The sequence below is a fragment of the Myotis myotis genome, unplaced genomic scaffold (assembly GCF_014108235.1).
Source record: "Myotis myotis isolate mMyoMyo1 unplaced genomic scaffold, mMyoMyo1.p scaffold_m19_p_4, whole genome shotgun sequence".
NCBI lineage: Eukaryota > Metazoa > Chordata > Mammalia > Chiroptera > Vespertilionidae > Myotis > Myotis myotis.
Window position 1 is genome coordinate 31,523,883 of NW_023416346.1, and position 23,470 is coordinate 31,547,352.

Genomic DNA, 23,470 nt, shown 5'->3' on the forward strand with positions numbered 1-23,470 from the left:
AGTGCATGATAGTGCTGGCATCACAAGCTGTGACACCATGTAATCTTTTTTTTTTTTTCCTTTTGGCTGCTGCTTCTATTATGTTGTGGCAGAAAAAGGAAAAAGTAAGATATTCCACCAATAAGAGGTAAAACAATTTTAAATGCCCTGTGCTTTTCATGTTCTCAAAAGCTTTCCATATGTCCATGATCTCCATACCCTAACACATAGCAGGTGTTCAACAAGATTTTGTTGGGTGAATCACATGATTATAAACTCTGAAGGTTTTGAGAGAATATAACGGTCTTATATTTAAGACAGCTATTCATGATTCATGAATAAATGAATCATGCCACTTTATTCTCATACCAACTCCTGGGAAGGACGTAGGTTGGGTGTTATGTTTCCCTATTTTACAGATAATAACAAACTAGGGCTCTGGAAAGGCTGTGACTTACCTTAAGTTGCACAAAAATGCCATGGAGGTATATGATCAGGGAACCAGCTGTCCCTACATATACTCAGGCTTGGCCTTGCCCCTCCCACTAAACTGTTATTTCTTGGTATGCATCACAGACTGCTGTCTGGAACTGGGACAGTCTGAATCAAGATTACCTTCTTTCCTAAGAAAGTGACTGGATTTTTGAGGTCTTGTTTACATACACTATTCTTGGGAAATAGAAATAAAAGTAGATGATTGGTAAATTAAATTGAATGATAAGGTAGATAAATTAGATAAATGATGATGTTAGAGAGGTAGATATACCAACACATAGGTATAAAGATACAGATATACGGTTTTGACAAAGACTATTATGAAAGATATAGGAGAGGACTAGAGGAGAAAGGCACCAAAAGTCCTATGTATTCCTCCCACAACATCTCTCACTCCAGTCCACACCCAAGCTTGACAGCACGACATCCTGTTAAAGGTCCTGAAGTATGGACTATAACTTGAGTTCAAATCCCAGCTTCACCACATGTAAGTTCACACTCACCAACCAAGTGACTTAGATAAATTAATTATCTCACTTTTCTGAGTCTCATTTCCACTACCTTACAAAATAAGAACCATGATACCTATTAGGTATGGCTGTGGTAAAGACTAAATAAAAGAGAGAGTGGAATTAAAGAATCCTACAAAGTGTAGCAAGGTGAGGAATTGCTCTCCAAAATACCTGAGAGTCAAATTTGAGAGGAAGACTGAGGAAAAGCGCTATTATCTGGAATGAAGCAGATAGTGCCTCCATTGAAAAATGCCCTTGCACCATCCTTTGGAGGCAAAAATGGGTACTTCTATCCTATTAGCAGGATGACTTGAACTGTTTCATAATCAGATATGCAAGTCACCTAACTGTGGGGGTGGGAGGATTAATATAGGCTGTGGAATGCAGAAAAAAGTTAACTGGCTTGAAAAAGAGATTTAGTCCTTTCCTTTGGCTTCTTCAGCACAGTGTGCAAGCCATCCATGAAAGCATGGTGGAGGAAAGAGGGAGCCATCTGGAGTGAAAAGCCCCACTTCCTGCCCTTGGGATTTTACAACCTACTTGAAGGTCCCATAAATATCAATAGTCTGAAAGACTGTCGAGAATGGCCCATGGGCATAACATCATCATTCCCAGAACTAATTTAAATACATTTCCTCTCCTTTGTTCCTTCAAGGAATATTAAGAATTGACTATTTCCTCAGGTCCACCAGCTCTGAGCAGACCCTTACTCAGTTGTAGGTTTTCAGTATATTCTCAGTAAACTCTCATTCATTTTCCCCATCCTTTCAACTCCTTTGGCCCCATAAGCCCCCCTCTTTAAGACACACTCTCTTTCAGACACACATATTCCCTCTGACAGATATTTATGCACACATGCGTCCTCATGCTCCCTCACATATGCATTTTTACAGAGAGGGAGAGAGAGAAAATAGATCTCTCTAATGCATTCACTGTAACAGAGAGAAAAAGGGAAATGAGACTCTGGATTAAAGGGAGGGTTATCAAGCATTTGCGCCACCACCACCACCACCACCACCGCCGCCGCCCTCCCCCGTCCCCACCCCCACCCCTAACCCCTGCCCCTGCCCCAAGACCACAGCTAGGGTTTCTACAACGTGGGAATGAGAGAGAAAAGACCAATGGGAACACTCCCATAAACCATCTGGACAAATGCCTATCAAGGAAACCTTCAGAATAAAGTTGTTCTCAGAATCTGTGCTGAGTGTTACTCCTCCTCTATCTTTGTTTCCATACCCCCACCTGCTTCTCTGTTCTCTGACGAATTGTATCTTCCCCAACAAGCATCCAATTTTCTGCCAGTTTTCTTTTTTCAAAATCCTATCTGAGTGATTGTCAGAGGGAATTGGGGCTGCGGGAAATGTCTTCCCAGTAGTTTTCATGATAGGAATGGTATTTTAAAACTACATTAAAATAACCATATTTTAAAAAACATGAAAACCTGCCTGTCTAACTACCTACCTATCCCTCTTAAAAATTAGACCACTGTCTTGACTAGGATGCCATGAAAAAAGCCCTAGACCAGGAGTCAGACTGGAGGTCTGCCTAGTTACTAAGCAGCTGAGTGGCCTTGGGCAAGTCAGTGACCATCTCCAAGCTCTGAACACAACCTGGGTAATTTATTATTATCCTGCTTATCTAAGAGCAAGGTAGAAACATGGCCCTCACATCTGCAGAGTCCTTGATTCTTCTACAGGATTTAGCCCACCCTAGGACACAGAGCCATGCTGACTCTGTCCACAGCTGGAAAGAAAGCACCCCCTCTGCTCCACAGGCTTCAGGGCTCCAGAGGGGGGAGATCCTTAAGCAAGTCTCCCTCTCCCTCTTTACTAGAGCCCCAGCCCAGCCCCACAGCTCTGCAGGGGTGGGCTCCCTGACTGGTGGCAGTGGGAAGGGGTTGGGAAGGGGGAGAGGGACAGGAACCCACTGGCAGATGACTTTGAGCCCTCAGTCTGGGAAGGTAGTCATGGGCCCCTGACTGCCTCTATGCTGCCAAGCTGGCCCGGCTCAGCCATGCATGTCTTGCCCCTAAGTGGCTCGAGAGCATAGAACCTAAAGTTAAATAAAGTCCCATTCAAGCCTACCCCCAGGGAGAATTTTAAAAATTAAATAATTTGCCTGCCCCAAAACCTGGTTAACTTGTTCAGCACTTTCAAGCTTCCTGTCTCACCCACCTCCTTCCTCAAGTCCACTTGGAGTGCCCTCACCTCCCACTCTAGCCCCTCAACAGGCTGTACTCAGGCGTCTAGAGCCCTGTCCCTACACTACCTCTTGGCGACTCTCCTAATCCTGCCAGGGAATAGCGGTGGCATTACCTGCTGGTCAGTCCTGCGGTGGTGCGGCCACAGCCTGTCCTGTGACTAGCTGCTGGTGCTGCTAGCGCTGCTAGCGCTTAGCTCTGCTGCTCAGATTTCCCCAATTCCCTGTAAAGCCTTCCTCGGAGGGGCAGGGGCTGATTCATTGCAATTTTCCACATGGCAGCCAGCTCATTGCCTTACGCATACCTGTTTGCTAAATTCCCTTGGCTACGCCCACTGTTTGTCATTGTACCCCCACAAGCTTCTCTCTCTTTATTCATAGCTGATCTTTCCTTCAATATTTAGCCCAAGAATCTCTTCCTCTCAGTGCTCTGACTTTCCTCTCCCCTGGCCATGCCATACAGTCTCACATTACAGGTAAAGGAAAGGCAGACCTGGAGGTGCAGATGGCTAAGAAACTTACAAAAGGACACAGACTTAATTAGTGGCAGAGCCAAAAGGAAGGCCCATCATTCCTGGATCCCAGCTGAACACATTTTTTGCTACCCCTCATTTCTTCCCTTGTTCCCTGACTTGTATGGCATTTGAGGGCAGGGAACATCCCTTGTTGGCCCTTTGCACACAAGGGACAACCCCTTTAGCCCTTGCCCTACTCTTCCTGCTCCTTGTTTCCCATCTTATCCAGGTACTCAGCTCTTCCAAACTCAGAGAGAAAAGTATCATTTTGTTCAAAGTTAAATGAGCAACAAGAGCAAACAGAAACTAATATCACAAAGTGCTCTATACATCTGGATGAGAATGGTCTCAGTAATCTCTCCCCTTCCCCCTCCCCCCACACACATAGCACACACACACACACACACAAAAACCTATAGTCTTCATGGTTCTTTTTCTATATTATTGTCATCTGGAGAAGTCAGAAAACCATCCACACCTGCCCCAACCATCTTACTTCCTAATACCTCTTCCAAAATTGCCTTCTAATCTGCAGCCCAATAATCATATGAACAGACTACTATTCAGCCAAACAAAAAATATTATTCGTAAGCACTAAATATTCTCATCTGACACAACAAAGGCAATACTGGGTTACAAATGCAAGATCTCAAGTGGGAAAAATTTCAAATACACAACTATACCCCTTCCCAATTGAAATTTCTCCTCTCCTATGTGAAGTAAATGGTGGGAAAAAAGGAGAGTGCTATTGACACAAAAGGACAGGAATAAGCATGAGCCTGGCAGAGGGAAGGAGAGGGAAGCAGAGCCTAGGCAAAAAAAGAGAGGGAAGGAATGGAAGGGGAAAGGTTAGAGATATACTGAGCTGCTGACTCCAGGCATACATAGGTATTGGGGCAGCCCAAAATGACATGAACTTATCCACCAAAGGCTCAGAAATGTAGCTTTCAGGGACCTGAATTGGAAGTAAGATCCAGAGCTCAATGGCAAGTCTCTCTTATCCCCTAACAAAGGGAGAGAACTTCTGGCTCTGGCAGCAGCATTGGTGGTGCTCTTTAAGTACCTATCACCATCACTACCAGGAAAATGATTGCTTTCTTTCCTCCTTTTTTCTACCCCCACCGCCAGTAATTAGATAAGTCTTACCCAGCACAGGAATGTAATTTGAATTGTCAGGGTGGGTTTCCCTTCCATTGAAGGAGAGGATCTCTCCCTCTCCTCCTACAGAAAATGGGCTGGTGCTGCCCCTTCATATATTTTAGAGCTCCAAATCATGGAAAGGGGAGAAAGGTAGGAAATGGCAGTTTGAAGCCAATCCAATTTGTCCCTGGCATTCATTCTCTCCCCCTCTCCCATTGGGTTTTTCTGAAACTCTTCCTTCTGGCCCTGGCAGCTCTGCTCCCCTTCCTCACTGTAGCATCCTGCAGCCAGTTCTCTCACCCTTGTGATAAGGCATTAATATTGGGGTGCATCTTTCTGGTGATGCTTGTTTTCTAATGTGGGATTTTTAGACTGATATACCAGTGAAAGATTTGAGTTGGGGATGGGTGGGTATCCTGGAAGATGAAAACAGAAACCCAACCAGGTATCTAGTTACCTTGCTGGAAAAGTGAGTTGGCTTTGGGGGCCGTTGGGAGACATGATTTAAACCTGAGTGCATAGGGAGCCAATAGACAGAGGACTGGCAGGTAGTTGGCTTGGGTTACAATGATTGCCTTGGTAACATAAATGCAAAAAGACTGCATGATATATTAGAGAAAAGGTGGATGACTGAATATCACTCAACCTCAGTTTTCTCAGCTGCAAAATAGGGGGATACATGCTCATCCCATAGCAGTATGAGGAAGAGTGTGTGGAATAGCATTGGTATTTATTTTATTTTATTTTTTTGTGTATATAAATTTAAATTTTTAAAAAATCTTTATTGTTGAAAGCATGGTAAAATAGTTAGCACAAGGCCTAGCATAGAGCCCCTTACTCCATTAGCTTCCCTTTGGTGTTGTGTACAGGAAGGAAAAGGACTTGCCAATGTCACATAGCAAGTAGCAGAATCAGCATTGGAACCCAGGTCTTCCAAACACCCCCCCCCCCCGGAAGGGTGCTTTCCACTCTACTTCCTCTGCTGAGAAGTCTGTCAGGGCTATCTTTCTAGACTTGGTGGGGGTGGAAGTTGGAGGAGTGTTTGGAGCTGACTCTATGCAGATTTCTATAGACACTCTATCACAGTCCCAGTCTCAAGGGCTCAGGCTTCTGCCTCATCCCCTTTCTCATCATCACTCAGGTAATCTCCCCATGCCATCTTGGACTGATTCATTGCCACTTTAGCGCAACCTCTGCTGCCCAGCTATGAGACAGTGACTCACCCTCTAGCTGGCCAGGGTCTCTGCCCTCCAGGAAAGAGGCTTTCTTCTTAATTGACTGCAGAAGCCTCAGCTGCAGTGAGACAACACCCTTCTAGGCAGGCTTAGAGTTTGAGAGCTTTGAGAAGCAATGGAATAGTTCCCTATCCAAAAACCACTACCCTTCATTCTCACAGTACCTAGGGGAGACCTCTGTATAGATTCCGTACAATAATAACTCCTTCTGGGCCCTCAGGTCTCAGTGTTTCCAAGGGATTGCACCCAGGGCATCCCTTTGCCTCATGTACACAGCCTGTGCTGTGTCGGGCACTGTGTTAGGCATTAGGGAGACATAAGTAAGAGGAGATATCCCTGACACCCAATTTGTGTTCACTACAAATATAAAAAAAATAACATGGGAAACTTGAAAAGGGAGAGAAGAATTCAGGGGGAGAGAATTAGAAAGTCCCTGAGAGGGGTGGAGGTGATGGGCAGAATGTCCTCACTGCAGTCCCAAGGACTAGGTTGTGACCTGGAATTTGTTGTGACTAGTGAATGCCATCGCTAAAATCACTGGTGCAGGCACTTCCCTTAAATACAGCAGGATATTGAATGCTAAATGAACCACTGTCCATCTGCTGCCTTTCTGGGCTGAGGGGCATCTCCATCTTAGCCTCTGATCCCTCCTTTTCCAAGATGCAATCTTTATCTTTGATGAAGGTGAAGGAGAGGAAAGGGGAATAAAAATCTTTGGGAACTTAACTGAGACGCACTTTATGTGTTTCCTCCTTTAAAGTTCACAACCACTCTGCGGACCTTCGCCAGTGACTTGCTAAGGTAGTCAGCCTGGGGATGGCACAGATGGGATTCAAACCTAAAATGACTGGAAGTCTGTGCCCTTTGCACTGCAAGACGACTAAGTGGACGGGGGTTCTCTTCCTCTACCTCTCCTTCACCCGCCGTGCCTCACAACAGAAAAGAGGCAAGAAGAGAAAAGGAACCAGATGGTCATCTGGCTGCGGAGAATTCTGGAGTGACCCTGTAGCCCGCTGCAGTGGGCGGGTACCTCAGAGTTTCCCTGAGGGCGCTACACTACCAAAAGTGCCAAACACCTTTGGTAACTTTACCGCCCCCTACCGCCGGTGGCTCCCCGACCAACACCTCTGTTCTGAGGGCTTGTGTGCTAAGGCAAAAAAGCTCACCTACTGTTCAAAAGCTGTCTGGGGCTGGTTCTGGGCTGCAGAAAACCCTGACGGATTTGGTGACATAAGCTGGAGGGAGGAACGTTTATAACTCCCTACTATGTGTCCAGCACGGTGTCAGTGATTTCTCACAGCCATTGCCTTTTAAGTAGAAAAGTAATTGCTTTGCAAGACAGTGAGCTCTCCATTGAGTCTTCGAGCTAGATTATAACAGGTTTCGAAAAAAAGCTTGTCTGCAGATCTAAACTCCTTGTTAAAACCAATAAAGTCCTCCACCCATAACAATTGCCCAATCTCTCGGGTAGGGGGCGGGGAAGAAACAACCCCCACCTCCCCACCCCCAAGAGTGGGGAGCAGAGGTCACAGCAGCAAAGGGTCTGGGGAGGGTGCAGGGAGGAGGAGCTTCTGGCGGGGTCTACTGTACGCTGAATCAGGGTCCCTGCCGAGCTTTCGCGCCAGTCGCCCACCGGCTGGTCCCAGTACTTCCCAGTTTTCCTGGGTTCCGACTGAACCCTGCCTGGACCCAACTCACCCCACTGGCTTGGGAATGGGGAGCAGGCAAACCCCAGGTCAAAGGGAAAAGAGCATCTCTGCCAGCACCTCCTCGCCCGCCCATCCCCCCACCTTCCTTCTCCTCCTCCCCTCCTCGCCCCCTTCTCTTCCGCCAGGAGGGAAGGAGGGGGCGGCTGAGTGTGTATGTATGTATGCATGTTAGCGTGTTTGCGCGCGCGCGAGTGCGGTACTTCTGTATGTTCATTCGGTGTGTGGCTGGGTGTGGGGTGTGTGTGCGGTGCATGTTTTAATCGGAGTACTTGATGTGGAGTGTATTTGGTTTATGCTTGGACATGGAGCATGTGCTAGTGTGGTGTTTGTGTTTGCATGCTTGCAGGTTGTGTTTCTGTCCCATTATAGTGTGATTATGTGGGTGTGGTCTGGATGTGGGTGTGTTTAATGTATGTTTCTGCAAAGGTTGGTGGTCGTACTGTGGTGAGTGTGCTTACCCTTAGAAGTGTTGTGTCAATGTAGATTTATGGGTGGTGTTTGCTGTGGTGTGTAGTGTGTGTGTGTGTTCATGGGTAAGGTGCTTTTATATGTTAGCCTACTTAAGGTGTGTGTGTTCAAAGGTTTATGTATTTGAGGGTGCAGTATGTATGTATCTTTGGGTGTGATGTGTTCATATGTGTGGTGGGGATGCATGTGGTCAGTGTATGTGCTGCATTGGAGAGCTGGAAACTGTGTGTCTTGTGGGGGAGGGTTGCCGCGTGAGTGTACGAGTGTGGTGTGTGAAAGCACCGGGGTCATCTAAAGAACCCAGGTGACCGTGTGCCTGGTGGATTTTTGGTGTGTTTTTTGTTTGTTTTTAATTTGGGTTGGGGGCATTGCGCCAGGATTGGCAGGAGGAAGGAAGTAGGGTCCGGAGAGCAGGGCAGGGTCGCCTGCCGCTGGATCTGCCCACTTGATCTACCCGCTCTGAGCCTGCCCCCAGACCCCGCCCACCCCATCGCGGAGTGCGTCCCGCTGTGGCAAGGTGTGTGCTTACCTGGCTGCTTGGAAGAAAGAAGAGGAGGGTGCTGCACGTGATTGGCCAGGTAGGGAGCCTAGGGCGCGGGGCAGGGGCTGGTGGGAGTAAACTGGAAAGATTCTTTGTCACTTCCCCCACCCCAGGAGATCCCATGTTGTGCCCAACAGAGCCCAACTATTTTTTTCTGGGCCCTGGCTGTTTCACACCTCCTTGGTTTGGTGTGGGCAGATCCAGTTGCCTGGAATCCCTCCCCACAACCCCTGGGCCTCCCGACCTAACTCAAGACTCACAAAACTTTCTCTACTTTACTATACTTCTCCCTCCCAGTTGAGGACTCTCTCCTTTGAGCCAACGTAGTTACACTCTTCATACTTCTCATAACATGATCATACATAACTGTAATTATTTGTCTCTCTTTTTAAACTCTGAGGTCCAGTAGAGAATGCGTGGTATACAGTAAGAAAAGTAATAGTGATCCTAATGATGTTACCATTGATTAAGCACTTATTGTGTACCAGGCACTGTGCTAAGTGCTCTTACATACATTATCACCTTGAGACCTCACAATGACCCTATGAGGTAGATAGAGCAGTGATTATCTCTATTTTACACATCACATATCAAACTCAGAGTAGTTAAGAAACTTCCTCAAGGTCACACAGCCAGCAGAAGGCAGAGCTAGTATTTGAAACCAGGTCTGCCATGCTCTCTAAAACTTTCTTCTGTACCAGGCAGCCTCACCAAGAGTCCCCTGATTCCTTCTAGGCATTGAAGTCTCTATGAAACAGTATCACTTCCCAACAAATATTTATTTTATGTTTACTGACAGCGCTAAAAGTGCTCAGCATAATTTCTTTCTTTGTCTCTCAGACAGCTGATACCTTTGCCACTTAATTACTTGCTTTGTTGACACCTCAAAATCTGTAATTATCCTCAGCTCATAAGCACCTCACCAGCTCCAGTTCTGGGAGCTCTTCTTAGGCTGGTGCTGAAAGAAAGCAGAGAATGAGCATTTTCTAGCCACAGGGTCAGGAGAACTGGGTATGGAGGGTAATGGGGGTGACAGGGTTAGGATAGAGTAAGGGAATGATTTCACAGCTCCCCCAGACCTTTCTTTATAGCATTACCACTAGAAATTGGTAAATTTCAAGCAGATCAGTTATCTCCAATTCAAACTTCACATAGGAAAAATAAGCAGAGACCTCTTAGGAAAAGAACCCTGAATGGGCCCCATTGTTTATTATTCATGACTGAGTGGAGTACTGAGCTTGGCTAATGGGGATCATGCTGCTCTAAAGCCTTCTAAGCAGCCTCATCTGAGAAATCCAAATTAAAACAATACATAGCATTTTGGGGGACCATATTTATTGGGGGGGGTTCGGACTCAGTCACAGCTATAGGGCCGCTGGAAACTCTGACTTCCAGCTCAGCTCCCAGGGAACAAACCTAGACTCCAGTGAAGAGGTCAGGGGGTGGATCAAGATAGACAATTCGACTGTGGTGAGTCATTTCACCACTTTTCATGGGGGAAGTGAGAAGCACGATTTAAATTGCTACTGTTATTATTGTGCCCTTTCAACTGGCACAAATGAGCCTGGTGTGCGGAGGAGAAGCAGCTGGAACATCCATAAAGCTTTCCCCCTAGCTGGGCCTAGGTCAGCATCTCATTCTGAGTGAGAAGGAAAAAACACTTTCTAAACTACTATGTAGCCAGCAAGTCTCCTTTTGAAAAATAAAAAAAAATAAATAAAAAGGCTAGAGAAGCCAGTCTAAGCCACCCAGGGCACAGACTAGCTGAAGCCCCTTGGTAAATTCCTGCAAAGAATTCATGCAAACTTTGGTGTCTCCCAGGATGTGGTCCCAGGAACTTGGCTTCCCTGCTGGTATGGAGCCAGCCTGACACCTTCTCACTCTCCTCTGAGTATACTAGCTTCACTTCCACTCCCTCACAGTCTCTATGAGACCTCCTCTCCCTCTTTGAAGGTTCTCTCTCTGCCTCCCACTCCTCAACCCCACACCACCTGACCACCTATCTAAATCCTGTTGTTTAGTCCCACCCATAAGTCCTACCTGGATTTATGATGATTCTGCTTTACTCCAGCTCAGTGTTCCTACCTGTAAAATGGGGAACAAACTTCAATTTTGAAGAAGCCAAAAGCTCGAGGGCTGTGGCTTCAAAGACGCAGTTCTGAACCAGAGGCTCTAAATTAGTATAATGGAAGGCCTCCCTCAAAACCCATATAAATGGTAGGATAGGAGGGGGCTACCAGGACCCCTGTCAACACTTACACACACACACACACACACACACACACACACACACACACTTTTCTCTGGAGTTTAAAATCTCCACTATAAGTATCTCTCTTTAAAGTCCATAACATGAGGATTATATGGGGAATTGTAAAGTGGAAAAAATGCTTTAGTAACCCACATTACTGCCAAATGTAAATAGAGATTTTCACCCTAAAAACAAGGACTTATAAGAGCAGGGCACCAAAGTGTGAATTTTATTAAAAGAGATCTTGGTTTCCCCAAGAGAGTAAAACCCTTTAAAGTTCAGGACCTTCATCTTTTGCATGGAGCAGAGGAGCTTTAGAGTGAGACAGTTTTGAGTTTTTATCCCAGCTCCATTATTTACTTGCTAGGTAATCTTGGGAAGGTTACATCATCTCTCTGAACCTCAGTTTTCTCATCTGTAAATTGGAGATGCTAACATCTGCCTTAGAAATGCTCAGACGACTGAAGGAGGTAAAATATGGAAAGCAGAAGCCTAATGGTTAATATGTATAGCAAATGCTCATGAAAAGGTTAGTTAATTCCCTCCCTCACTTTACTCTCCCTCACCCACCCCTTCTCCTACAGCCTAGATTTTCTCAACCAAGGTGTTCAGGGATTAAAGCCAACAAATTGAGTTGCCGATTTCCCTCATTACTGGTTTGTCTGACACTCTTGAAATAGCCCCTCTTCTTTTAGGATGATGTTTTGATCAGCCTAATTCAGCCTAATGCAGCCCCGGAAGAATTGGACCCTAAGTCCAATTCTCACTCTGCAGTTTCTCCTGGCAGTGTTAATGAGAGCCAGGTTTCAGATGTAATACTCCAGACGGGAAAGTTTCAAACTGCCTTCTAGACTTCTCCCGACCCCAATTCCCTCACTGCAAACCCGGCCCCAACCCTATCTCCTCAATATGTACCAATGTGTTCAAGAGAATGACGGCATGAATATTTCCTGGCTGAACTGCCCCACAACTCGTTTTGTTTTTCTCACCTTTACTCTAGGAATTAAGAAGTGTTCCCAAGGCAACCCTTTTGCTAGCAGTCACCAATTTTGGTGGGTAGATGGGACGATGAGGGAAAAGATGTTCTCTGAGATATACTTTGCAGCACCTTACATACAGCTCCAATTAGTTGTTATTCATCTGTTTGCAGTTAGAGGAAAATAAAACCTACTCTTTATAAAAATGGTAAAGTGAGAGAAGACCCTAATCTGTGCCCTTTCCTCCCGGATGCTGTTGCCTCAAATAAGTCACTACAAGCTAAAGCTAAAGCTGCATTTAAGAAGGGAGTGGGGGGGGGAAGGGGGAGTTTAAGAAGTTGAGGGTAGGGGTGGATATAATTCTAAGGAGGGATAAAAAGGTTACAGACTAATGCTCTCCAGTTCCATCCAGCATTATTCTAAGCGAAATAAGCCAGTCAGAGAAAGATAAATATCACATGATCTCACTCATATGTGGGATATAATGATCAACATAATTTGATGAACAAGAATAGATCCACAGACAAATGGCAGGGGAGGGGTGGATTAGAGAGCAACCATATTACTTGTATGCATGCATATTAACATAACCAATGGACACAGACACTCGGGTGGTGGGGGCTTGCCCAGAGTGGGAATGGCTGGGGGGGGGTGCGTGAGGCGGGGGGGGGGAGGAGAAATATGTAAAACTTTAGACAATAAATACATTTAAAAAGAAAAAAAAGAAAAGGTTACAGACTAGAGAAGTATTGAGCTTTGTGGCAGAAAAAGCTCTGAGAGAATGGGCTTCAGGTGTTTCAAGTGTATGGAAGATGCTTTCAACTCCTCCTTTCTCCTTCACCCCTCTTATTCATCCTGCATTCTACCCCTCACTGACAATCGACTCCACCATGCAAATTAATCTATTCTCAAGTCCTTCTGAGGATTTAGGAATTTAGAAAAACTTCTCCAGCTCCTACCCATGTCTGCTTCTGAGGAAATCCTGTAGCCTCCACTTTGAGGAGGGAAGAAGGAGGGGTATCAATTAAGGATCAGCTATACCACACAAAGAATAGTTGGAGTAGGGGTTAAGGATAGGCCCCTGCATTTAAGAAGCTTCCCTGAGCACAGGGACCTACCAGTTGCTGGGTGTTGGGTTCCCATCTTGAGGAAGCTGTATGGATTTCAAGAGGTGTCTCTGAGATGTGACAGTAGCTGCCAAGGCTCATTAAACATGCCATCTACCTACTTCTGCTGATACATGTGAGAACAAATGATACTGCCAGAAGGAAACAGAAATCGTTTCCTAGTGACTCAGAGCCCCAGTGATGAGGACACATGTGATATCTGCATTGTATCTTCCAGTTTAAATGTGCACCTTTTCATAGAAAGGCATCTAGAAGTAATCAAATAGTGCTAAAAACCAAAATTGGATTCTGGGCAAGGGAACACCATCAACATCAGATTGACCACCTACTAAATGTTTACTGCATATCAGCATAGTGCTAGGAGCTTTGCAAATGTTATCTATTTTGATCTCACTCAAGCTTTGAAATCAGAGCAAATAAGTTGTAATCCTTGCTCAGTCACTGTGTGGCAGTGAGCAAGTTACTAAACCTCTCAGCTTTGTCTATAAAATAAAGATAATAATACCAGAGAGTTGTTACAAAAGGTAAGGTAAATGAGATTTTTTATGTAAAGTGACTGATTCATAGTAAATACTTGGAGAAGGAATAAAATGTATCTTTTTATACCTGAGCCATAGAATGCACTTAATATAATGTTGCCAATAATAATAATAATAATAATAATGTTTATAGTCTGGAAATGTCAGCATTATTAAATCATTTGAAGAGAGGTTGAATAACTTGCTCATAGTAACACTATAAATTAAGGCCTGGTATTCAAACCCTTCTTCTTCTTCCTGCCTACTGTTAGGGAACACTTTATGATCATTAGGAAGATCACATATGGCTGACCTAATCTAGCCAATGCATTTAATCTACAATTAGAAGGAAAAAATTCTGTATATTAAATTGTACATAGTGGTATTCTAGATTATTGCATGTACTGTTTGCATATCAGAGGCCTTCAATTAGATTTTTTTAAAGCATGGATACTTATTAGAGTGATTTAAGAACAAACCTGATAGAGAATTTAAGAATCAGAAAAAAATCACTATTACTCCACCAACTTAACAGAATCTCTTACTTTATTTACCTTGTTGCTAAAATTTCAGAAATGCATATTTGACAGTTATAATCATACCATTTTCTATGTTGCTACCTAATTTTCATAAACATAGTCTTATAGTTGTAGACTAGTCTGACAAGTGGATATGTCATATAGTTTATTTATCTATTCCATTATTGTTGGACATTGAGGTTGTCTTAGTAGATAACTGTGAAAAAGGAATGATGTTGCTTTCACCATTGCCATAAACACCCTGCAGGACCCGGTGTCCTGCTCTATCAATTCCCAATATGCTTTCCATCATTTGATATTTAGTGTGATGAATATCAGCTCTAAATAGTACATTTGAAAGAATACTATTTTTTGTCAGTTTTCATCACCCAGATTCTGTATTTTATCCTCATGGTGGGTAAAGTGTGGGCTAACCTGTAAACTTAAACTCTACAGTGTCACTTTTTCCCCCCTATGGCAAAATGTTTTGTTGAGGTGCAAACGAGTGATTTACAAAGGAACTTTGGGAAGTCCTGCCATTGGTGAATGGGGGTGCTTATCTGATACCATAACAAGTGAGTGGAGTGTCTCATTGGCAAACTCACTTCAGCTCTAGAAAATAATCCTGTTGCAGCTCAACCAGACCTGGCCTCAGCAAATCCATTAGATCCCATCTCCAAGAAAAGATCAAATTTGTATGTAAAATGGGCTCAAGGGTCTCTTCAGCTTCAGAGTTTTGGCTGCTTTTCAGAAGTCCTTTTGTCTGAGGCTCAATCCAATGCCAAGAGTGAACTGGGGAGAGAATTTTCAAGTGGGTCAATCGTGCTATCCCTTTCCCTGAGAAAGACCATTTTGGGCCTCCATTCTTCCCAGGGTTCAATGATGCCTCTACCAAATGTTTTCATATGGTCATCCATTGCCCATTGTCACTCTCAAAAGATTGCTCTGACGTATGAACCATCTCCAAGGAAGGGGGGTGGGTCAGTAATAGAACATTTAGAATACCTCCTCCACTCTTCCTAGTCAGTGGCCAGCTACTTCTCCCCACCTCTGACTACTGAGGATTTCTGGAAGGCATTCGAAGAGAGGTACCAATGGCAATTATAGCCCTAAAGAATATCAATAATTTCTCACAAAGTTATTATTTCATGTTGCACAGCATTTATCAAGGGGAGTACAATGAATGTGTTCTTACCTGGTAAAAACAAAACAAAAAAACTGTATCAAAAGGCTAATTATTTCGAAATGATGTTCTGTGACTTAAGTGAGATCATACATGAGAAGGAATGAGCCTAAGGCCCAGAATCATATATTAGTTGCTACTGTATGAGCAAAAGAGCTGGTGTAGGCAGTGGTGTGCCGCTGGCATATGTGGGGGGATAGGTCTCATCAGACTGGAAATGAAATAGTAAATATAAGGTCTTGTGTTTGGGTCCAAACACCAACGAAATACAGAATGGCAACTGAAAAGAACTTGGGTTTACTTAAAAAAGAAAAGAAAGGAGTAGCTTCAGTTGAAAATACTTCCAATATAAATAAACTAGTTGTGTGAACTGTGTGGTATGTACATGGGATTTGTGTGTGGTGTATGCATGTGCCAAATGGGTATATTGTGTCGTGTGCTAAAAGTATGTGATACATATCAAGTGTGTGTGTACATGTGCTCATTTGTGACTTTGTATATGGGTATGTGTGGGTGTGGGAATGTGTGTATATGTGTGTATTAATGGCTCTGTATCTGTGTAACATGAGTGTGACGTGGGCTTCCAAAAGAGGGAAAGTCAGCCATCCAGGACTATATTTACAGGAGCACAGCTGGAAATCTTCTTTTGGCAAGGTCACTGGGTAGTCTCAACTTGGAACATGTTCAAAGAAGAGCAGCTAGATATGGATAGGAGCCTTGTAGCCATGTCACATGTTAACCAGATTAAGGAACTGGGGAGATTTGGCCTGGATAAGAACAAGGGTGAAGGAAGATTCTGGGGGAATGGGAAGAGCCGGCACTATTCCCTTGGGAAGATCATGAAGGCCAGGGCCAGGGCAAGAACATAGATTTGGGTTCAGTTTAAGGAAAAGTCTTCTAATCCTAATAGACATGGCTGTCTTTTGATGGGGAAAGACTTGCTGGTGTGATACTGAACCTTTCCCAGTGGGGTTATACATAAAAAATCCTTCATCTCCTTGAACTCACTGGAGTCACGCCACAGCCTACTAGGCCAGGCAGGGGTGTAATGGTTCCCCCTACTCCCTTTTCGAGGGTTGGATGTTTGAGCCATAAGGTCTTAAAAGGTATCTTATAACTCCTCCCCTTTTTTTCCACTCACCAGGATCACATTTAAAAAAGTATACAGAACAAAATTTAAACTGTGTGCATGTGGATCTTTTTCCTTCTCAGAGACCTTGGGGCCTGTCAGCAACTGTACTTGCTAAGCATGCTGCAGTTCCTTAGCAGTAGGTCAGGCTCCTGGGATGGTTCTCAGTAGGGTACTAGGGCTGAATTAAGTTGCTGAAGTCCCTCCTCTCCCTGCCTCCCCTCCCCGCCTATGAGGGGGGCAGAGGAAAGAGGAGACAACCCCAGGTTTGGTTTATGGCTGGTGACCAATGACGCACTATCACCAATATAGATTTGGGAGGTGGAGACTATGGAAAAACAGGTGGCAGTGGGGGCAGGTGGCAGCCTGGAAGGGGTGGGGCCTAGAAGGGGGAGTGAAGGACTGTGTGTGGGGGGGTCCTGGGAAATCTCAAAAAGAAAATATCAGTCTCCTGAAACTGTAAGGAGGAAAAACATAATCGGTTTCCAAAATATACTTTATAGAAGCAGTGCCAGGAAACGGGTGAAATGCCACCCACATATTCGTACTAGTGCTGTGATCTTTGCACATCTATATACTCAACTCCGCAGGGATAGGGGAACCAAGAATTAATCTCAAATACTCAAGAAAGGACCAGACTAAAGACCCTAAGCCTGCATCATTGGGCATTTTGGGGCAGTGGGCAATTGGCAGAACTTCAGCAGACCTGATTTGCTGACAACTCCTTGTATGACCTTGAGCGGGCCTTTCCCATCTCTGGGCTTCAATGTCACCATCTCTTGAAGGGATTGAATTCCACGACTCTAAGTGGCCCATGTTAATATTCTGTATTTAAGAATGGGACAAGGGGGACAAGCTTCAAGGCAAAAGCCCTCCCCTTCATCTTACGGTCCCCTGGGTCCTGTGTGCCCTGCTAGGGACGTTCATCCTTGGGCCTTTAGGCCCCTTGGGTTGCGGAGCCGCTTCTGCAGGTCTGGCCTCAAAGCTCTCTCCCTCGGTCCCAGAGGAAGGCTGAGCCAAAGGCTCCGCCCCCATGTTCGCCCCCTGTCCCGCTGAGCCATTAGCGCGATTGCTCGGTATTCCGGGCAAAGCTGGTGATTTATGCCCGGGCCTCGACGGGGCAGTCCCTTGAGCCAGGAACAATTAGCTAAAAGCCAGGGGGAAGGGAGGCAAGGGGGAGGCCAGCCAATCTCCAGGGCTCCCAGCTGGGGCTGCAGCCCCAAGCCGCCCCCGGCCAAGCACTCTAGCCCCCGCCCCCCGCCCCCTACTCGGTGGTCCCCACTCACCACGGCGGGGGCGGGGCTCAAAGGCCGACGCAAACAGGCAGTCCAGAATCCACGCCATGACCCTTGCTGAGTGCCTGGCAGCCTGGAAACTAGCTTCCGCGCTGTCCCGCGCACTGGCAGCCCTAAGTAGCCCCCGCTGACCACGCCCTGAGCCGCACCCTGCACCCTGCTAAGAGTGTCTTGGTCACCGGACACCTCGGGCATGTCACGAAGGGGGCAGGGCCTCAGGGAACCCACCCCCACCCTCGCCAGAGGGGAAGCCGCTGGTCCCACAGCCCCTTCCCCCATGCGGAGGGAGGCCACGACACAGCTCCTGTCCGGGGAAGCTCTGACTGAAGGCAGGACCCTTCCCCTACCCCAGAGGTCCCAGAGTCTGAGGGGAGACGCCATCTCAGTCCTGGTGAGCCCCGAATCTGAGAGGGAGGGGAGGTCCCTGCCCCCAGGAACCCTTAGTCGGGCGCTTAAGAGCGGGCCTGTCCCCAGAAGCTGGAATTTGAGGGCGAGATGGCGCACCTGTCCCAGGGAGCCTCAGATCTGAGGGTGAGGCTGTATCCCAGACCTAAGAAACCCTATGCTTTAGCGGAGACATCATCTCAGCCCTCAGGAGGCCCAATCCAAGCTGGAAACGGTGTCTACTTTGGGAGCCCTGAACCGGAAGGGGAGGCACCTTCTAACCCTTTGGAAACTCCCTGTCCTGGGGGAGGCATCACCTGAGCCCTAGCCTAGTAGCTCCAGGTGTGATTTTACAAAACTGCCCCGTTCTAGAAAAACCAAGAATGCGAGTAGGAGAAAAGAGTTTTGTCCCCCAAGGGACCCCAAAGCTGAGAGTAATTTTACTGTCCCGGTCCTGTTGATCCCTCAGGAAGCAGGAGATGCTTTCTTGTCTGAGAACTTTTGTTTTGAGGGGATTGATTCCCAAATAAAAGAACTCAGTGTAAAGTATGTATAAATATGGGGTGCACACCAGTATCTGCTGATGTATGGACTCCATCATCTATGCTTTTGCTCAGGGCACTGGCATAGGAGGGGCACCAACATTTATTTTTAGGAATAATTTGATATTTGATATTTCAATGGGGAGTGGTACTGTTTGGATTTCATTACATTTGTTTTTATGGCTTTGTATTTTTAAATTTTAAGTACACATGGGGGCACATACCATAATGGGTTCCGTGTTTGGGGCATTTGATGGTGTTAAATTAGGCATACCTCCAAATCCTGGGGTGGAAGCCGCTACCAGAGTTGGAACATATTGAGCAAGAAGGGCTTATAAACAAAAATTCCTTTTCTGTTTAAGTTCAGGGGCCCAAATTAATTTCTCCCTTCAATTCTCCATTGGCAGTTGTACAGACATGACTCTGTGCCTTGTTTTGCTCCACTGGGAAAATGGGACACTGTCTATCAAAATGCTAGTGAGGATGTAGAAAGAAATATGAAAATCCCTCTTCCAGGCCTGAGGAGTGGAGGCTGCAATCACAGGTCCTTCAGGGAGAGCAGTTATTACATTTGCTTTGCTAACCACTGATATTTGCATTAATGTGGCAAAAGGGGTGCATAAAATGGAAAAATCACCTGCATTTTGCCATGTAATTCTTAGCAAAGTAGAGCTATAGTCATAGTTTAAAGGGCTTTGACTCATTTTTCTTCCTATCTGGGAAACATGCTATTTCTCTGCCTTTGCATCAATTTCTAAATCATTTCCAATTTTCTGTTTTCTAAAGGCAATCAAAGACAACAAATATTCACCAGGCCTTCTCTTTTACCAATTTTTGTGGTACAAATACCTAGTCTTCCAAGCCAGACAAGGCTAACATCTAGAAATGTCCCGTTTCAGGCTCTGGATATTTAAATTTCAGCCTTGACCTTACCTCTTCCCATGAGCTTATTCATCACCATTTTTCATAATGGCCTCAGTGCCCCCCTCACCCCCCCCCCCGCCCACCCAGCTGAAAGTGTCGTTGTTGTTGTTGCTGTTGTTGTTTTGGTTCCTGAAAGCCTAAAGGCTATCTGCCCATTCCAATCCAATCTGTCCTCTCTGTGCAAGATATTGAGCTATGTATATAATGTCCATTCTCTCTATGAATTATTGCACAATTATTTTATATGTATAATTAAATAAAAAATAATCAGCCCTGGCCAGGTTGCTCAGTTACCTCTCAAAGTTTCTCTGATTCCAGAGTAGTTCGTACAAACTCATGACAGCTATTCTTTTTCATTGGCCTTTTCTGCAAGGAGTGTGATGTAGCAAAGAAACAAAGCTAAGGATGCTCACAGACCTAGATTGGAAGCCCAGTTCTGCTATGTACTAGCTATGTAATTTTAAGAAGATTATTTAACCTCTCTGAGGCTTGGTTTTCCTGAACTGTAAAATGGGAATATTAACAGTGTGAATGAGCCCCAGGCAAGCCAAAGTACATTCTTTTGGGGGGAAAAAAGGGAAAAGGGGAAATAGAGTACAGAATTCTCAAAAAAAAAAACTATTTAGCAGTCAAGTTAGCAGTTTTCCCTCCTCCCTATTCTTTGACCCATCTCTTCTACCACTTAATTACATAGTGCTAAGTTTTCTTTGAAAATATTTGCCCTTAAGTAAATGTCACATAATAAGGGAATGCATTCATTCATCAATCCATCCATTCATTCAACAAATATTTGTTCAATGTCCTCTCTGTTGAAGATATTGAGCTCTGTATATAATGTCCATTCTCTCGATGAATTATTGCACAATTATTTTTAAATGCATAGTTAAATTTAAAAAAATCAACCCTGGCCAGGATTGCTCAGTTGGTTGGAGCCTCCTCCTATACACAGAAAGTTTGCAGGTTTGATTCTCTATCAGGGCACATACCTAGGTTTTGAGTTTGATTCTCCATTGGAGATCGTATGGGAGGCAACCAATCTCTCTCTCTCTCTCTCTCTCTCTCTCTCTCATCAATTTAAAAGAACACATCCTCATGTGAAGATTAAAAAGTAATAATCAAAATGCAAAATGTATGTACACTATTATATAAACAGTGGAAATAAATAATAAGCCTATGCATAGAAAGAAAAGCTAACAGGAAACATACCAGAATCTTAATAGTGATTGTATTTGAGCATTGCAATTATGGGCAATTTTTAACTGTTTTATTATTTTCATATTTCAGTATTTTTCAAATTTTCTTTACTAAACATTTTCTGGAGTTAAAAAAACACTACCTATAGAAAAATTATAACCTTGACTTTTCTGAAAAAATGACTAGGGTTTTTAAGCTGGAGTTGTGCTACTGTTACAGGGCACTGGGGCTGGCTTTGGTGACCAAGAAAAAGCTAAAAGTTGGTCTGTGGGTATGGTGCAGGACTCCCTTCTTGTGCAGGAACATATAATCAGTTATGGCACCTCCTCTCCAAGAATGCAGAGGTCCCTAGCACTCCAACTGAGCAGCCAGGAGCCTGCTAGCCTGGACTTGCAACCCCTCACCCCAAGGTCGGTGTTCACAAAGGGCATATTGGTTATATCTGCCCTCACCCTGAAAGCTCAAGGCCTAGAGCTCAACAGCTTGCTGCTTCTTAAGGGTCTCTCATTGCAATCCAGTTAATAGCTAAACACCCTGCTCCTTATTTGAGTCATAGTTTGCAATGAGGTCTTTAGCAGGAAGAAAACATGTTCTCACTTGGAAGAAGGCACAATAATGAAGACAAGCTGGAGGCTTATTGACTGTGAGAAGGAAGGCTTCAAACCTTCCTATCTTTTTTTCTAAAACTCAAAAGTACTTCGTTAATAAAATTATATAGGTTTCAAGTTTCTTAAAAAAAGTTTTTGGCCCCCAGGTAAACAGTTTCTAATTAAAGGGGATTCCAATAACCAAAGGCACATAAACTTTGTTAGAGATCAGGATTTTGTAAGGTATGAACCTTTGGGCCAGATACATCAGAATCACTTGGGATGTGCTGTAACAATGCTCCCACTCCAGACTTACTGAACAACAATTTTTGGGCATAGGACCAGAAAACAGCATTTTAGCAAGCTCCCTATGGAAGCTCTAATACAAAATAAAGTTAAAGAAATTCTAATACAGAGAAAATACATCTTTCCCTGAAAACCCTCCACCGCTGTCTCTTCCCATTGTACTCTAGCTACAAGTAATACTGGGGAAGACATCAGGAAAATTTGATTTCTTTAAACCCACTCTATTTTTTGGGGTATGTGGGTAAATACATAGCATGAGAACTTGAGCAAACCTGGAAACTTGATTCCTAATAGGGTCTAGTAGTATTCAAAATAAGCATATTCCATTTGGATTTTTTAAGAATCCTTGTGTATGTCAGATTATCTTGTTTGAACTTCTTACCTGTTGGGTTCCATGCATCAGGCAAGAAACAGCTAAAGCACAGTGGAAAGACAATGGCATTTAAAGTTAAAATATTAGGAGTGAGAATGGGCATGCTGACTGATAGGCTGGATGAATGCAAGTATGTCTGCTTTCCAACCTGAGCCCCAGGCTCCTCCTCTATGAAATGGGGATCCCTGTCCTCATGCCCACCTCCCTCCACAGGTTGTTATGAAGCTCTCCACAATTTCAGAAGATAACAAAGAACTCTATTCCCAGGCACATGGGGAAAAAAATGGTAGATTAGCAACCATGCCTCCTAACCCCCTCTTGAGGAGTCCTATCAAAAGGTACACGTGATATGTACAGGGATTATATGTGCTCTCTAAAAGGGGCTACAAGCCTTAAGACCTTAAGACTTCCTCCCTGCTTTTCTGTTTGGGAAAGATTTATCTGGGTTCATAGTGAACATATAGTAAAATTATGCATGATCTCTCTGAACTTCAGAAGGTCCTCGGTTACATCCCTTCTCAAATGGGGTTATACAAGGAAAACCTGAAGTTCCTTTCCAGCTACTTAGCATTCCTAGGATACATTCCCCACCCTGCGGTTGTAGCTCTATTACTTCCAAACATTTTCATATCACAGAATCCTGACAAGGTCCTGGCACCATCTTTGTGAGGTAGAAATGGGAAGTAATTATTCCTATTTTTTAAGTTATGAAAAGCTGAGGTAAAAGACAATAAGTGACTAGCCCAAAGTCACCCAAGGGAGGAAAGAAGAACTGAGACCAGCTTCCAGATCTCTCAAATCACCCTCCCCGGCCTGTTCTTTTCCAGTACCCCTCACTAGATCCCAGGAGTTGTCTGTCAATGCGCTGACACCACTCAGGAAATGCAAGTTTCATTCTGACACCAGGAAGACAGAACTACGATTATGCTTCAGTCCCCAAGGAGGCAGAAAAATTGCTTTTAGTTGACAAGTGCATCACCCACACACATACCCCTCTGGTTGAATGAAATGATAAAATCAAGTTAAAAATCTCAAATGCTCTCTTAATTTTGTAAAGCAGTTTGCTCTTTGAGCTAGGGGTAGGCAGGATGTGAGAATTTTCCAACTCTAGAAGCTTCAACCAGGTTGGGTGGGGTAATAGTAGAAATTAAGGGGGAACACAAAAAATGTCAGAAAGAAGAAAAACTAACTAACTCTGAAAGTCGTCTCTGCAAATTATTTGTTCTAATATGTTTAAGTGTGGCAGCTACCAGTGTGCTCTCATATCTCCTTCCACATCTGAACCCCATACAGCTTTGGGAGGTTGGTAGGACAGAGATTAGCATAGCACCCATTTTATAGATGAAGAAACTAAAGCTTGGGGAAGTGA

The 23,470-nt window shown here is 44.5% G+C and overlaps 1 protein-coding gene across 1 annotated transcript in view; it reads right to left on the reverse strand.

Annotated features, from left to right (window-relative positions):
- Window positions 1-17,855, reverse strand: part of ARHGAP36 (Rho GTPase activating protein 36) — a 31,646-nt gene extending 13,791 nt beyond the window's left edge. The window contains exon 1 of the mRNA XM_036305040.1: window positions 17,783-17,855. Coding sequence (XP_036160933.1) covers window positions 17,783-17,840 — 58 coding nt within the window. The 5' untranslated portion in view covers window positions 17,841-17,855. The remainder of the gene's footprint in view (window positions 1-17,782) is intronic.
- Window positions 17,856-23,470: the final 5,615 nt, after the last annotated feature.